The sequence below is a fragment of the Myotis myotis genome, unplaced genomic scaffold (assembly GCF_014108235.1).
Source record: "Myotis myotis isolate mMyoMyo1 unplaced genomic scaffold, mMyoMyo1.p scaffold_m19_p_49, whole genome shotgun sequence".
In the NCBI taxonomy this organism is placed as follows: Eukaryota; Metazoa; Chordata; class Mammalia; order Chiroptera; family Vespertilionidae; genus Myotis; species Myotis myotis.
In genome coordinates, this window is record NW_023416356.1 from 368,470 (window position 1) to 384,363 (window position 15,894).

The window sequence follows — 15,894 nt, forward strand, 5'->3', positions numbered from 1 at the left end:
GTCGTCTGTGCTTCTAAAAATGTATGTTTATTGATGTCAGAGAGGAAGGGAGAGGGAGAGAGAGAAACATCAATGACGAGAGAGAATCATGGATCGGCTGCCTCCTGCACGCCCCTCTCTGGGGATCGAGCCCGCATCCCAGGCCTGTGCCCTTGACAGGGAATCGAACTCTGACCTCCTGGTTCATGGGTCGATGCTCAGCCCCTGAGCCACGCCGGCCGGGCTGGCTGTTCTGAATTAACATCGTCTTGGATTCCCAGCCGCTGCAATTGGGCCAAAAGCAAATAAACAAACAAATGAAACGGACAGGGATCTGAAGAGCGGAAATGCCGCTCTCCCTGCAAACGCCACGCCGTACCCGTCTACAGAGAGCGTGCCAGGGATCGGCCACAAATCTCACGGCACTAACCAGCCAGTTCACAAAATCACAGGACACGGGCCATCCACCCGCAAAGTCAGCACCCTGACAACGCGCCTGCGGAAACCCACGTGAAAGCATGACGCCCCTCACCACCACCGCAGAGAAAACGAAACGGGCACAACCTCGGACGCACACAGAATGTGTCCGCTGAGCCTGATGAGCCGGGAGACGAATCCAAGGGACCTTCATGACGAGACACACCACGTGCTCATGGACCGAAGACTGGACGGAGGCAGGACGTCAGTTCTCCCCACATCGATCTATAGGTTCCTTCCTAGCTCGATCCCAGCAAAGGATTTTGTAGACACAGAAAAGCTTACCCTACAATTCACATAAACAGCCGTCGGCCCTGGAATAGCTAAAGCAATCTTGAAAAATCGCCAAGCGGAAGGAATCGCTCTACCCGGCCTCAGCCATCGAGAGCTCAGGGGAGCCGCGGGAGAGAGACACGCAGATCAGCGACACGGAGAGAAGCAGAGGCAGCCCCACAGAGCACGGCCAGCTCCTGGTCTCCAGGGCAGGAGACCAGTTCCCACACGGGGGCTGACGGGTGAGCGGGGACGGGCCAGACACACACCCCCGCGAACCTCAACCTGAATCTCAGGCCTTCCACACAAAACGCACTCAAATGCGTCATGGATTTAACTATAAAACTACAGAATTTTTAGAGAGAAAATTGTCAGGACGTCAGGGCTGCACAAAGAGTTCTTGGGTTTGGAGCCGAAAGCCCTGCCCGTGATGGGAAAGCTGACAAACGTGCCTCCTAGAAGCTGCCTGCGAAGACCGTGCTCAGAGGACGGACGCGGAGCGGGAGTGGGAGGAGGGATTCGCAACCACGTCTGGCGAAGGGTGGTCTCCGGGCCGTGGAGAGAACTCTCGAGACGCAACAGTGAAAAGAACGCGGTTAGAAGACAGACACATGAGCATGTGTTTCACCGAGAGAATCGCAGATGGCAGTGAGCTCATTACGACGCCCGACATCCGCTTACAGGGAACACACAGCAGAGCCGCCCCGGGAGCCGCCCCACGCATGGCCTGGCCTTGCCCAGCGGTGGCAGCGCCAGGGGAGGCAGACCCGACCGGCCCACCCTGCCACCCCGATGGGCCCACCCCGCGGAGGGAGAGGGGGCAGGGGGAGGGATGTGACGGGGCGAGCGGTTCTAGGAACACAGCTTGGCGGCCCCCTCTCACTGCACACGTGACGACCATCCGACCCGGCAGGGCCCCTCGGGCATTCGTCTCGCGAAGTGAAAACATGTGCACACAGAAGCCGCAGGCGAACGGAACGCTCGCGGCAGCTGCGCATGTGACGGCCCCGACCCGGGAGCAACCAGATGCCCCTCGATGAGCGACGAGCGAGCGGCCGTTCCCGCGTCCCAGGGACGGTGCTCGGCAGTGAAAGGGAGCCGACGCTGGCCCTGGCCGGTGTGGCTCAGTGGATAGAGCACCCGCCTGCAGGCAGGAGGGTCCCAGGTTCGCTTCCCGTCCAGGGCGCGTCCTTCGGGTGCAGGCTCGATCCCTGGTCAGGGCCCATGCGGGAGGCCACCCATCAATGTGCTTCCCTCACATCGATGTTTCTCTGTCTCTCCCCCTCCCTTCCTCTCTCTCTAAAAATCAATGGGAAAAACATCCTCAGGGGAAGACTAACCAAAAAAATAAAAAGGGACGGATGTCTGGCGCACGCAGCCGCCTGGGTGGGTGGGAGGGAATTCCGCGAGCGGACACAGCCCGTTCCCCGAGGTCCCGTCTGCGTGACTCCGGCCGACTATACAACAGGCTCAGATGTCGAAATGAGAGAGAACAAATGCGGGGCGGCCGGGGGTGGAAGTGGGGGACCAGAGGAGGTGGGGGTGGCTCTGAGGGTAAGAAGAGGCACCCTCCTGGTGATGGGGCTGCTCCATAATTTTTTAAAATACATTTTTATTTCAGAGAGGAAGGGAGAAGAAGAGGGCGATAGAAACATCAATGAGGAGAGAGAATCATGGACCTGCACGCCCCCCACTGGGGACCAAGCCTGCAACCTGGGTATGAGCCCTGAGCGGGAATCGAACCCGGGACCCTTCAGTCCGCGGGCCGACGCTCTATCCACTGAGCCACACGTGCCAGGACGGGATGCTCCACAGCTTGGCATTATCTGTCAGCGTCGGCTGTGGTACCAGAGTTTTACAGGATGTTATCCATTGATGTTACCAGGTAAAGGAAAAAAAAAAAAATCGTAGGTAAAGGGTCCATGAGATTTGTCTGTATCATTTCTTAGGGCAGCGTGTGCATCTCCCATTATCTCAAAAGGAAAGTTTAATTATAAACAATTAAGATTTCATGGGAAAGAAATGTGGGCTCCTGACCCCCTTGGAGAAGGGGGGGTCCTGTCACAGGGGCTCCCGTGCCCACACGCATCCATCGGCCGAGTGGAGGGGCCGCCCCCCCAGACAGCAGGACGGGAACCCTCTGCCGCCACAGTCCCTCCCGCTCCCCCGTCTCACGCCCCGCGTTTAACGGAGGACTGTTTCCGGCCGCCCCGGACGCCTGGTGTGGCCCCTTGTCTCTGAATGATTCTCGTTTTCCTGCTTCAGACAAGGCGGTGGCCCGGAGGCAGAGGCTGCGGGAAACACAGTGAGATGAGCCGGCCTTTTGCACCCTTTTCTCACTCAAAGACTTCAGTACCGGTCGCCCAAGTTCCGCTGAGAGAGACGAATGGGAAGTGTCTCCGCGCCTTCGTTCACCAGGGCGGGGACTTCGCGTTCCAGACGTAAACCGGGGAGCTGAAGGCTGGTGCGTCTGAACGTCCCAGCCGCACGCACAGCCCAGCAGCTAGAGCCCGTGCCTCAGTGGCGAGAACCCTCCCAGCCCGGAGGCGACGGTTCCAGGTCCATTTGCTCAACGTTGATCGACGATAAAACCACTTTTAGGGCCAAACGCCATGTGGGGGAGGCGTGCGCGAGAGGCCTGCGTTTCACCGCCTCTGCACGCCCAGGTCAGCTGATGGGAGGGGCGGGGAGGGCACGAGCCAGGAAAAAGAGGCCAAACTCTCACTCTATTAAGTTTAAAGCACAGACTGGAAAGAACAACTAGTGCTTATAGCACCAGGGCTCGCCTTCAGCCGGGAATCCTGAGGATGAAATGAAGGCGCCCCACCGGCCCCCGTGCCCCACGCGTCAGGCTCGCTCCCCCTGGGCCGCGGGCAGGAGGGGGGGGACAGCGGGGCCCAAGGGGCCGTCAGAAGGAGCCCTGCCACCCACCTGGCTCTCCGAGGCGCTCTGCTCGTTGCCCATGGCCAGTCCCGGTGCCCAGCGTCCCGCGGGGTTTAGCAGAGGCGCCTAGAAGACAAGAGGACATTCAAGTCTCTTGACTTGAGGCTGGAGCCGGTCTCCCCGCCACAAGCCGGACGGCGGACGTGTTTGTCCCGCAGCCCCGTCACGGACACGCTCTCGGAGGGTTTCCTCTGCGGTTTGCCACCCAGGCCTGTTCCCAGGACCCGCGGGCGTCTGGACTCCCTGCTCAGGGTTGGCAGACGCCTCAAGAAAAAGGGTTTGCTGCTGCATCGCTGAGTTCATGCCAATCCACACACACACGTCCACATCCACACACACATCCACATACACATGCCCATCTACACACACATGTCCATCTACACACACGTCTACCTACGTACACACACGACCATCTACACACACATGTCTACCTACACACACACGTCTACTACACACACACGTCCATCTACACACACACGTCTACCTACGTACATACACGACCATCTACACACACACGTCCACATACACACACATCTATCTACACACGTCCATCTACACACACACGTCCACATACACACACACGTCTACTACACACATCCATCTACACACACACGTCCACATACACACGTCTATCTACACACGTCCATCTACACACACACGTCCACATACACATGTCCATCTACACACACACGTCTACTACACACATCCATCTACACACACACATCCACATACACACGTCTATCTACACACGTCCATCTACACACACACACGTCCACATACACACACGTCTATCTACACACGTCCATCTACACACACACGTCCACATACACACATCTATCTACACACGTCCATCTACACACACGTCCACATACACACGTCTATCTACACACGTCCATCTACACACACACGTCCACATACACACGTCTATCTACACACACATGTCCATCTACACACACACGTCTACCTACAGACACACGTCCATCTACACACACACATCCATCTACACACGTCCATCTACACACACATACATGTGGCATGACGGAGCATGTGGGGAGCGTGGCTGCAGGACACGCTCTTTCTAACGGTGGGCCGTGCGGAACCAGAGCGCAGGGCTCAGATCCAGCATCAGGAGGCGCGAACCCCACTTCTCTTCAGCAGCCGTATTCTTTATGGCTTTTCCTCTAACCATGAGTTCCCGTGTCTAGGGGGCCGGGCGGACGGGAAGGAGCCGCCCCAGGGCGAGCAGCGGGACAGGGGGCCCCGAGGTGACGCTGTGCACTGGCCGTCCTGTGGGGAGGGCGCTGCCGCAGCCTCAGAGAACCCAGGCACGGAGAGCCTCACGCACCAGACTCTCCGCCGGGGAGGCCAGGGTCTGTCCAGGGCGAGCGCTGGAGGCCGGGCGGCCCAGGGCCCGGTTCTGGGGAGGCCGACGCTGGGCGGAGCTCAGTCTCCTTCCTTCTCGCTCCAGGTGTCCTGCTGGCCAGGCGCCGGGCTCCCTGCCGTCCTCACACACACCTGTCCCCACCCGCTTCCCCCGACGCTGCCCGAGCAGCGACCACAGCTCTGGCTCCTGTGCAGCAGCCACCAAACATACAACTGCGTGTGGAGAGCGGCCACAGCGTTCGGACAGGCTCAAGCCCGGGACTAATGAGAGGGCACGGTCCTCTCCTGGCAAAGCCACGTGCAAGTCCCAGCACAGTTACAGCCGAAGGCTATGGCTGTGAGCTTGACCGTATGGTCCGCACCTGTGGCCCACGTGGCTGAGTGATGTGGGCTGCGGGAGGGGCAGCAAGTAAACAGAGCTGGACCAGGTGCATGTAACTGAGTGGATTCGAAACCTGCGAGAACGTGTGACCACGCCCTCACTTTGCCGCGTGGAATATGCTATAAAATAAAGACTCGGCTCGCAGGCCGTGGCGCTGTCTCCATCAGAGAGCAGCGTCCCACCCAGCCCCAGCTCTCTTCTCTTGTCTGTCTCCTCCATCCTTCACCGCCCCCCCCCCCCCTCAGGCTCATTGAATCTGGCTGTGCCTGGCCCACTACGCACCTTGAATGACCCCAATTAAAATGCCCCAAACTGCCCGGCGGGCGTGGCTCAGTGACTGAGCATCAACCCTGAGCCGGGAGGTCATGGTTCCATTCCCGGGTTGTGGGCTCAGTCCCCAGTCGGGGGCATGCAGGAGGCAGCCGATCCATGATTCTCTCTCATCACTGATGTTTCTATCTCTCCCTCTTCCTTCCTCTCTGACATCAATAAAAACAAATAAAATGCTCCCAAACTGAGAAAATTGTGACGTCAATTCTCTCACTCCCAACCCTTGAATCAAAAGACAATCCCTTTAGTCCCTTCTCGCCATTTGCTGTGTATAAGATGGACCCCTCCCTGCCCCCGCCAATCACAGGCTGACCTACAGCACAGAAACGAGTCACCAATGAAAACCCATCCCTTCAGGTTACTTTCCCACGTTCACGGGAAAAGCAGGCTCCTTAGGAAGAACAGGGGACAATCGCTGTGCCCCCGGCTGTCAGGGTGACTTCCCGTCGCACCAGCTGGGACCCAGCGGCTGGGACTTCACCAGGTGCTTCAAGGAAACAGTTTCTGAGACTCTGCCTCCTTCACCAAATTCAATTCCCTCCTCTTATTGGAAAGCAGAACCTCCGGACCAGCTTTTAGAAACGGGTCCGCAGACTAAGAAAACAGCAGAACCACGTCTGCTCCGTGTGAGTCTCAGAGCAGCCCGGCCGGTCCGGACGCGCCCCCTCCCGCTCCCCACTCCCCACTGTTCCAGGGGCCGGTCAGCCCCGCCAGCTACTCACGTTCGCTGGGGAAGGCCTGGGACTGGGGAAAGGCTGGCTCGGCGATGGGACTCTCTCCTGGCAGGAGCGGGTGCGGTCTGAGCGGAGCTGAGCGCACGGCCGTCTCCACCCCACGCGGACGCCACCAGCTGTGCCTCATACCTGGGCTGCGATTGCACACACCTGCCCCCGGGCTCCCCGCCCAGGCCGCTCCCCCTCGGAAAGGCCAGCCGCGCACGCACGCCCGCCCGCCCGCCCGGTGGCCGCCCTGAGGGCGCAGGAGGCCCCGGTGGGTGCGGGCGGTCGGGAAGGGACACGCCTGGCTGTCGAGGAAGGAGAGACGTGCTCCCGGCTCTGTGTGCACCTGGAAAGCCACGTAAACGACGGGAAAGACGGAGAAAACGTGTGGAAACGGGCGGCGCCACAGCCGGCACCTGCTGTGTGTGGGGGGGGGGGCGGGGCAGGGTGCGCTGACGGGCGAGGCCAGAGTTCCACCAGGTGAGGTCATGAGAGCAGCCGGCTGGCCCGCTGCTGCCGGTCGGACCTGCCACGGGTGGGAGGAGGCCCGGTGCCCTCGGTGGGACCCACGGGCAGCCGCCCTGGCCAGCCGCTCCCCCCGGGGGCTCTCAGTGCCGACCTCCGCTCGTGCCTGCACGCAGCCAGCTGTGCTCTGTCTGCGAAGGCTTGTGCAGAGCCTCACCCCGCACAGGGCGCGACCCGACCCCGGCAGGGGAGAAGCCGGCGCCTCCTGGCGGCTGCGGAGGGTCCGGAGTGGCTGGAGGGGGAGCTGGGTGTGGGGGGCCGGTGCCCACTCCCGTTCACACAGAAAAGAAGTGTGTGTATTTGCACAGGTGAGCGGGTCAGCAAACTGATCTCACCACACGATGGAACACGACTCGGCCCGGAAAAGGAGCGGGCTCCACACAGGCTCCGATCGAGAACCTCGAGGGCAGGGGTCCTCAGACGTCTTAAACCGGGGCCAGGTCACTGTCCCTCAGACCGTTGGAGGCCGGACTATAGTTTAAAAAAAAACTATGAACAACTTCCTATGCACACAGCGGCGGCAAAAACACCCGGCGGCCGGATACATGTTTTCGGCGGCCGCTTGTGGCCCGCGGGCCGCAGTTCGAGGACGCCTGCTCGAGAGCATTGTGCCAAGTGAGGGGAGCCGCACACAGGCCGTGTTGTGTGAGCGCGTGTGTGTGAGCGCGTCCTGTGAAGTCCAGGACGGGCGGGCAGGAGGCCGGGGGGGTTGGCGGCTGCCAAGGGCTGGGGGTGGGGGTGGGGGGGCAACTTCTGGGGGGGCTCAGGCTTTTATTTCGGCAGGACGACAGGTTCTGGAACGAGACAGGTGGCGGCTGCACAACACTGAGTTGTTTTTTGTTGTTGTTTTTTTTTAAATATATATTTTATTGATTTTTTTACAGAGAGGAAGGGAGAGAGACAGAGAGCCAGAAACATCGAAGAGAGAGAAACATCGATCAGCTGCCTCCTGCACATCTCCCACTGGGGATGTGCCCGCAACCCAGGTACATGCCCTTGACCGGAATCGAACCTGGGACCCCTCAGTGCGCAAGCCGATGCTCTATCCACTGAGCCAAACTGGTTTTGGCAACACTGAGTTTTTTAAATGCCACTGAATCGCTCGCTTTAAAATAGTTAATTTAGAAATACATAGACTTTTATTGATGTCAGAGAGGAAGGGAGAGGGCGAGAGAGAGAAGCATCCATGATGAGAGAGAGTCATGGACCGGCTGCCTCCTGCACGCCCCCCACGGGGGATGGAGCCCGCAACCCGGGCCTGTGCCCCGACCGGGAATGGAACCCGGGCCTGTGCCCCGACCGGGATGCTCAACCTGAGCCCCGCTGGTCCGATTAAGAGAGTTGACTTGAATGCTGTGTGAATGTCGTCTCCATTTTTGTATGAGTGTGGTTTTCACGCCTTGAGGTTCTGCACGGGGTGTTTGAGGGAACGGCTCCCGACGCCGTGGGGAAGCTGGGCGAGCGCGGCTTTGCGTGCTGTCGCCGGTTTCTACTCGACGACGGAGTGGAGGCGTGGGAACAGGACGCGTGCCCCCCCCTCCCCCCATCACAGAGACTTTTGCTAGAGAAGACAGTCTTTTTAAGCGAAATGTCTCGGATGAGCCAGCTGGGCAGGACAAGGTCCCGGCAGGTCTGCCCCAGCGGGCAGTCAGAGCGAGAGCCCCTGTGATGCGATTCCTCCGTGAGCCCCCGCCCCCCGCCCCCGTCATCCCGGAGCCTCACAGCACCTGTGACTGGGCCACTGGGCCCTGCCCCCCAACCGGATGCTGGTTGTCATGCCGACACCCGTCCCGTCACTGCTGTCCCGGCCACCACTGGGCACCAGAGAGGCCGCCTGCCCCAGGGAGAGCAGGAGATGCCGGACTTCTCCCTGCCGCCCCGGGAGCCGGTGCTGTTTGTCACCAGAGCTGCCGGTGCGGGGCGGGGCCGGGCGCCCACTGCCCAGAGCGCAGCGCCCACACTCTTCCGTGACCGCCTCTCCCCCGCAGGACTCCAACGAGGCCCCACATCAGCCTCCCCCACTTACCACTGCCCACCCGTGTGCGTGGCCGGTCAACGCCCCCCTCTGGGCGCTTCTTCCTCCAGCAGGACCTCAGGCCACTGGCCAGGTGTCCGTGCCCCCACCGGCGGGGAAGGCGCCTGACCCCCCGGAGTCCCCACATGCAGGGCTGTGGTTATGCCCCAGGCCCAGGGCCGCAGCCCCGACACCCGCCCGCCCGCCCTCGCCCGGGGTGACCGGCAAGCGATTGCACGTCTCGGCTCGGTTTGCCATTCTGGGCGGAATCACGTGGCCGTGGCGTGTTGACTCCTGCGGAGCCGGAGAGATGAGGCCGGATAAAGCGCTGACGAGTGTCCTTTATTGGCCGTGAGTCTCGGGCAGGAGGCCGGCCACACTTCTTCCCAGATGACCCATGGCTTAGGCTCCTCGTGGGCTCAGGGAGGCTCGCCCCAAACAAGACGGACCCACAGGGCAGCCCTGCCCGCTGTCCTGTGTAGATTACAATGTAAAATTCTTGCCCTGGCCGGTGTGGCTCAGTGAGTAGAGCGTCAGCCTGCAGACCAACGGGTCCCGGGTTCCATTCCGGTCAAGGGCACGGACATCAGTTACAGGCTCCTCCCCAGCCCGGGCCCAGGTCGGGGCACGTGCAGGAGGCAACCCATCAATGTGTTTCTCACTTGGATGTTTCTCTCTCCCTCTCTCTCCCTCTCTCTAAATCAGTGGGAAACATCCTGGGTGAGGATTCACAGCAACAACGTTAAATTCATTCTAGAAGCCGGTGGTTGGGGGGAGTTTCCTTTTCAGCGGGTGCACGGGCGCCGCGTCCTCGCCGCCCCAGAGGTGCTGACAGCAGCCAGGCAGCCTTGCCTCGTCCCGCACTGTCTGTCTGTCCATCAGCCGGGGCTGGTTTCGGGGGCCTGGCACTGAGGTTGCTCCCTGTTGTCCAAATGCGTATTTTAAAAACGTGTTAAACGCACTGGGTGACAGTGGCTAATAACATCACGTAGGTTCCAGCATCTGTCCAGGGTGTTTGTTCACCACCCCAGGCACGTCTCCTCCGTCACCATCGGTCCTTTCCCTCTCCCGCCTTCCCCACCCCCTCCCCGACAGCCCCTCCTGCTGTGAATGCCGCAGCCGAGCTCTGGCTGGGTGTTTCCTCTTTATGGGTAAACAACCGAAGCCCAGAGCGGGCACGGGTCCTGCCCAAGACCAGCCGGGGCGTGAGGCCTGCAGACGAGGCCAGCCCGGTCAGGTGAGGCCCAACGAGGCCTGGAGGCCCGCCCGTCCTACGGCGGCCCCGCCCTCGGCCACACAGCCTCCAGCCCGCCGGGTCCTGGTCAGCCGGGCAGGGGGAGGCTCCTGGCAGGAGTCCAGGTGCCATTTGCTCCCCGAGGGTGAGCTCAGAGTCACCTGACCCTGCTCCTCCGGGGCCTGGACGAACCCAGCCACCTGGTCCCGTGCTGTCCCGCACTGGCTGCGACCGGATTCCTGGCTCTGACCTCCACCTGCCCTCAACCCCCAGCGGAGCTACTTATAGCCCTGTTATCGGGCTCCTGAGCGACTGCAAACAAACAGCCATCGCCTGGGAGGGACCTGCCGGGAGGCGCCGCCTGCTTTTGCTCTGTGGTTAGTGGCGGCCTGTGGGTGCGATTCCCAGTCAAGGGCACCCACCTGGGTTGCAGGTTCGATCCTCAGCCCCAGGCAGGGTGCGCACAGGAGGCTGCCAATTGTGCCTCTCTCTCTCTCTCTCTCTCTCTCTCTCTCTCTCTCTCTCTCTCTCTCTCATGCTGATGTCTCTCTCTCTCTCTCTTCCCTTCCCTCCCTTCCATTCTCTCTAAAAATCAACGGGAAAAAATATCCTTGAGTGAGGATTAACAACGACAAAACTATCACATTGAAATGAATACAAAATAATATTGACTGAAAACTGTAATTAAAAAGAAAATAAACATAGGTCTCATTTTTTGCTGCTTGACACAGTCGCTGCAGGGAAGAAACATCTGCACAGCATATATTTCAAAGGACCTGGCATATATAGCATCCTGTTCTTAATATGTTTGCTCCCCTTTTTAGCGCTATGTGTTTTAACCAAGGTCACCTCCCCGAGAAAGGTTGTTTCCCCAGGTGGGGATTTTCCCCTGGAGTTAGGGAGGGAACAAAACCCCTTAACTAAGTACCAAGCAGGTAGTTAATCACCTTACCTATGAACAATCACACTTAAGCTACATAATCTTTACTTAGGATAATCTCCTTCAGTTACTTCCTTGTAGCTTAACAGAACAATAGAGTAGTGACCTTGGAATGGAGATAAGAAACGCCCTAACCTTTGGAATAGAATGGATAGGATTAAAATCAACTGGTATAAATACAGATGTAACAGGAGAATAAAGAGAGAACCTGGTTAGGCTGATGATCAATTGAATACTGCCTCCGTGTCATTCCTTCTTTGCGGACTCCGTCCACACCTTTGGGAACCCCTGGACCTGCTGGGGTTGGACCCCAACAGTATCCAGCGCCTACAATGTATCAGTACAATATCCAAAACACCAGAGCAAACAGCCGGTATGTGAAGAGGGAGAACAGTGGGTATAACTAGACACAGAGATAACCCAGACATTTGAATTAGCAAACAAGGACTTAAGGTTACTCTTATAACCATGACAAAAAGAACCTGCAGGAAAAGAGAGCTGTAATGGTGGCAGACATGGGAAATTTCGGGTGATACTAGTGTATATAACGGAGAATACAGGAGAGAGGTGGAAACCGGAGGGAGGAGGGTGGAAAAGTGCCTTAAGAGATACATCAGCCCAAAGCAACTTGTGGTTCCTGTTGGGATCCTGACTGAAATAAAGCGACCGTAAGAACAAAACAGAAAAAATGAGACAGTCAGGGACCTATCTGAACACTAAGATAATCTTTCATATTAAGGAAGCATTGTGTGTTTTTTAGGTGTGGTCATAAATCATGATTATACGCATACAAACGAAGAGTCCTTATGTTTTCAAGATGCATGAGCTGCTATTACTGATTGAGTGATGGGATGATTTGCTTTAAAACAGGGGTTCTCAACCTGTGGGTCGCGACCCCTTTGGGGGTCGAACGACCCTTTCACAGGGGTCGCCTAAGACCATCGGAAAACACATATAATTACATACTGTTTTTGTGATTAATCACTATGCTTTCATTATGTTCAATTTGTAACAATGAAAATACGTCCTGCATATCAGATATTTACATGACGATTCGTAACAGTAGCAACATGACAGTGATGAAGTAGCCACGGAAATAATGTTATGGTTGGGGGTCACCACAACATGAGGCACTGTATTAAAGGGTCGCGGCGAGAGGAAGGTGGAGAACCGCTGCTTTAAAACAATATGGAAGTGGGGGAGGGCAGGCATGAACGGAAAGCAGAGAATGAATGAAAGGCCGTGGGCTGCATGTAGATACTTGTTGAACCCAGTAGTGGGTAGGCGAGGACTCTCGTGACAGTCTCTCCACTTCGTGCTTGAAAAGCCCGTGATAAAGAATTCAAAAAGAAAAGGAGGGAGGGTGGGGAAAGAAAGAAAGCTCCTCCTCTTTAGTGACGGGTCCACTCCGGGGCCCGAGCCCACCCCGCCGGCCAGGGGGAGCTGGGAAGGGAATCAGGCCATGCCTTCCTGATTGAAATAAATCACGTGTCATGCGATCTGCCAGGGATTTAAGCTGCTTTTGATTTGCATTTTCCAAACCAAATTTCCTTGTTGAACTTCAGATGTGGGACCCAGGTCTCCTGTAGGCCTCGAAGGCCAAGGGCTGCTTCCCGGGCCCTCAGTCAGCCCTTCTCTCCCGTCTATGTCGGCTTGGTTCCTAGGACCGTGTGTCTGGCCGCTGCTACCTGGCTTCCATGTGTGAGGACCCCTCCCAGGTAACATCCCGGGTTCCGCCTTCTAGGACCCGCCCATGTGACAAGAAGCCCTGGTGCCAGCGACGCCATTGGGCACCATTTCTTCTCTCTCTCGGGGCTTCTCCAAGGTTGGAACCTGGCGCTGGCTCCTTCCCCTCCCTCCGCTGCTGACCAGCATGTCCACCGGAATCTTTCCTTCACGCTGACGGAGGAGGAGGCGTTTGTGAGCAGCAGGGACAGGCTGGGGCGGGAGCCGGTGCTGGCGGCGAGGACGCACACCCAGCAAATGCCAGGGGTGAGCTGCCCCCAGGGCAGGGCCAGCAATGTCGCCAAATGCTCTGCCCGGGACGGAGCACGCGCTGATCTTGTGACTGACCTGCACCAGGGCTGTGTCTCATCGCTCTGCTATGAAACAGGAGACGCAGAGTAGCTCTGACGGTCCCAGCGTGAACCGTGGTCAGCGGCCGCAGAAGCGCAGTCCAGGCCTGGGCTCTGCGGGACCGACCGCCAGTGGACCCAGAACCTTGTTTTGCTTTGTTTTGTTTTGTGTTTGTTTGAATCCTCACCCGAGGATGTGTTTTTACTGATTTCAGAGAGAGGAAAAGCGAGCGAGAGAAACATCCGTCGGTTGCCTCCCAGACGTGCCCCAGCTGGGGATCGAACCCACAACCTAGGGAGGGGCCCTGACAGGGAATCAAACCCTGTCAAGGGATGAAGCGCAACCAACTGAACCGCCCGACCAGGGCAATACAGACCCATGTTTCTTAATCTCACAGAGTCACCCACAAAATCACGTCCCCTCGAAATGAAAACGGGGGTCCCCTTAGACACAACCACGCCAGCCTCCCCCCACCATCCCCTCTGCGTCCTTTCCCACAGAGCGAGCACAGCCCGAGAGGGATCACGGGGAGCCCCCCCACCAGGCGGCCCGGCTCTGGGGGGACCCGGACCTTCCGCGTGTCTCAGCCTCCTGACCACCCAGGCTGCGCCATCCCCGCTGTATTCAGACGTGGGCGTGTGGCTGGGTCTGATCTCTCTCTGACTCTCTGGCACCACCCCCCTGACTGCGGCTGGAGCAGGTTCCCCTCTTTAGGTGACACACTCGGGCACTCCCTCCTCACAGCGGCTCCCCACCTGGCCAACGGCAAACAGCACCCACCCCCCCCAACATCTGGGACACCCTGGCAGGTGGCAGGTCTCCTCCGTGGCTCCGGCCATCCACGGCGCTGCCCACGACTGAAACAAGCACCCGCGTGGGCAGCAGGTAGGATGATGAAAACACCTTCTCCACTAAGGGAGGCCCGGGACAGGCCCCGAACTGTCCAGGGGCTCAGAGGCTCGCCCCCTGGCTGGTCTGTAGGGCAGCTCCCTGCTGCTCTCACCAAAGACTAGGAATTGACGGCAGCTGCGGTTCCCAGCGCTTCAGGCTGGGCCGGGCCTCCTGCGGTGAGATGGACAACCCCCACCCCCCGCCCCCTTGGGCTCCTTGCAGATCAGAGCCTCGGACCAAGGTCGGCATCAAGGTGAGCTGGGTTTCCTGTGCTTGTCCTGGCCCCCCACCTCCATCCCCCCATTGCCCCCCCAACCACGCCAGGGGCTTATTAAGCAACCCCCTTGCAGGCCGCCAGTGCACCTGTCATTGCACCCAGCGACCCGCCCGAGAAGTCACACGCCTGGGCCAGTGGAGTTTGGGGACCTGCCTTTGTCCTTCGCTCTGAAAACGGCTCATTCTTTTTTGTTGTTTTATTAATATTATTATTATTGATTTCAGAGAGGAAGGGAGAGGGAGAGATAGAAACATCAGTGAGAGAGAATCATGGATCAGTGGCCTCCTGCACGCCCCCCCCCCCCCCCCGGGGATCGAGCAAACAGCCCAGGCATGTGCCCTGACCGGGCATCGAACCCTGACCTCCTGGCTCCTAGGTCGACGCTCACCCACTGAGCCACACCAGCCGGGGCGGGTTTCTCTTTCTTATGAGCCGGGATGGGGGCCTCTTTCCCGCCAGGGCCATTGGACACGTTTAGCATCATTCGTGGGCCACACACAATGACCGACTTAAAGTCAGCTGCTCTATCTGGTCAAACACTCAACTAGCTCAGCCCGGGGGGTGCCCCGGGCGCACTCTGTGCAGATGTCACAGGTTAGACCGAGCGCAGCGCCTGGAGAGAGAATTCCAGGCTGGCCCTGGCCGGGGTGGCTCAGTGCAGGGCGTCGGCCTGAGCACCGGCAGTCTCGGGTTCGATTCCCAGTCAAGGGCTGGGTTACAGGTTTGTTCCGGCCCCCGTGGGAGCATGTGCAGGAGGCAGCCCTTTGCTGTGTCTCTCTCACATCGATGTTTCTCTCTCGCCTCTCCACTGCCACTCTCTCTAAAAATCAATGGGAAAAAAGGTCCTCGGGCGAGGATTAACAAAAAAAATAAAAAAGACTTCCAGTCTGCACTTCTGTGGAGGAGCATGCTGGCAAACGGGACACACGCATGTGCACGCATACACACGCACACACACGCACACATACACGCACACACTCCACCGTGTGTCACTGGACCGGCTGCAGGATTCTCCCAGGTTAGGACCAGCCCTACGTCACTGCGGCCCAGTGGCTCCGTTGTAGCCGACCTCCCGTCCGGCTTGGGAACCCCCAGGTTTTGTGAGCTCCCAGAGCAGCGCCCCTTGGCAGCCGCAGTGTCCGATGTGCTTGTGGGAGTCTGAGAGGCGCGGTGCAAACCCTCAGTCAACACCAGCAGGAGGTTAAAAATAACCGTTTCCCACAGACTCCTGGCGGGTCGGGGCCAGGGGCCTCTCTCGGCTCACCTCCCAGCGAATCCCGGGACTTGAACTTCTCATTTGCACGCGCAGGCCCCTGGGAGGCCAGGGAACTGCTCAGCCTTACTTCACAGTGAACAGACCAGGGGGGCCACAGCCTCCCTGACGGGAAAGAAAAATTCAGTCCATGTGTTTAGAAGGCGACCTGAAGGGGGAGGGAGGCGGTTAGGAGGCT

General features: G+C 58.7%; 1 protein-coding gene across 16 annotated transcripts in view; it reads right to left on the reverse strand.

Annotated features, from left to right (window-relative positions):
• The window catches only part of TACC2 (transforming acidic coiled-coil containing protein 2), a 102,870-nt gene that overhangs the window by 86,614 nt on the left and 362 nt on the right, over positions 1-15,894 (reverse strand). For 14 of the 16 annotated variants that reach the window (XR_004967313.1, XR_004967314.1, XR_004967315.1 and 11 more), the window contains exons 1-2: positions 6,490-6,618; positions 3,661-3,738 (exon numbers count right to left, since the gene is read on the reverse strand). Coding sequence is in view for 13 of the 16 variants with exons in the window: in XM_036307674.1 (XP_036163567.1) it covers positions 3,661-3,693 (33 nt within the window). In the remaining 3 variants the exon portion in view is untranslated. Of the gene's footprint in view, positions 1-3,660; positions 3,739-6,489; positions 6,624-15,894 lie in introns of those variants that run through there. The other 2 variants (XM_036307678.1, XM_036307677.1) reach the window with 2 other exon arrangements.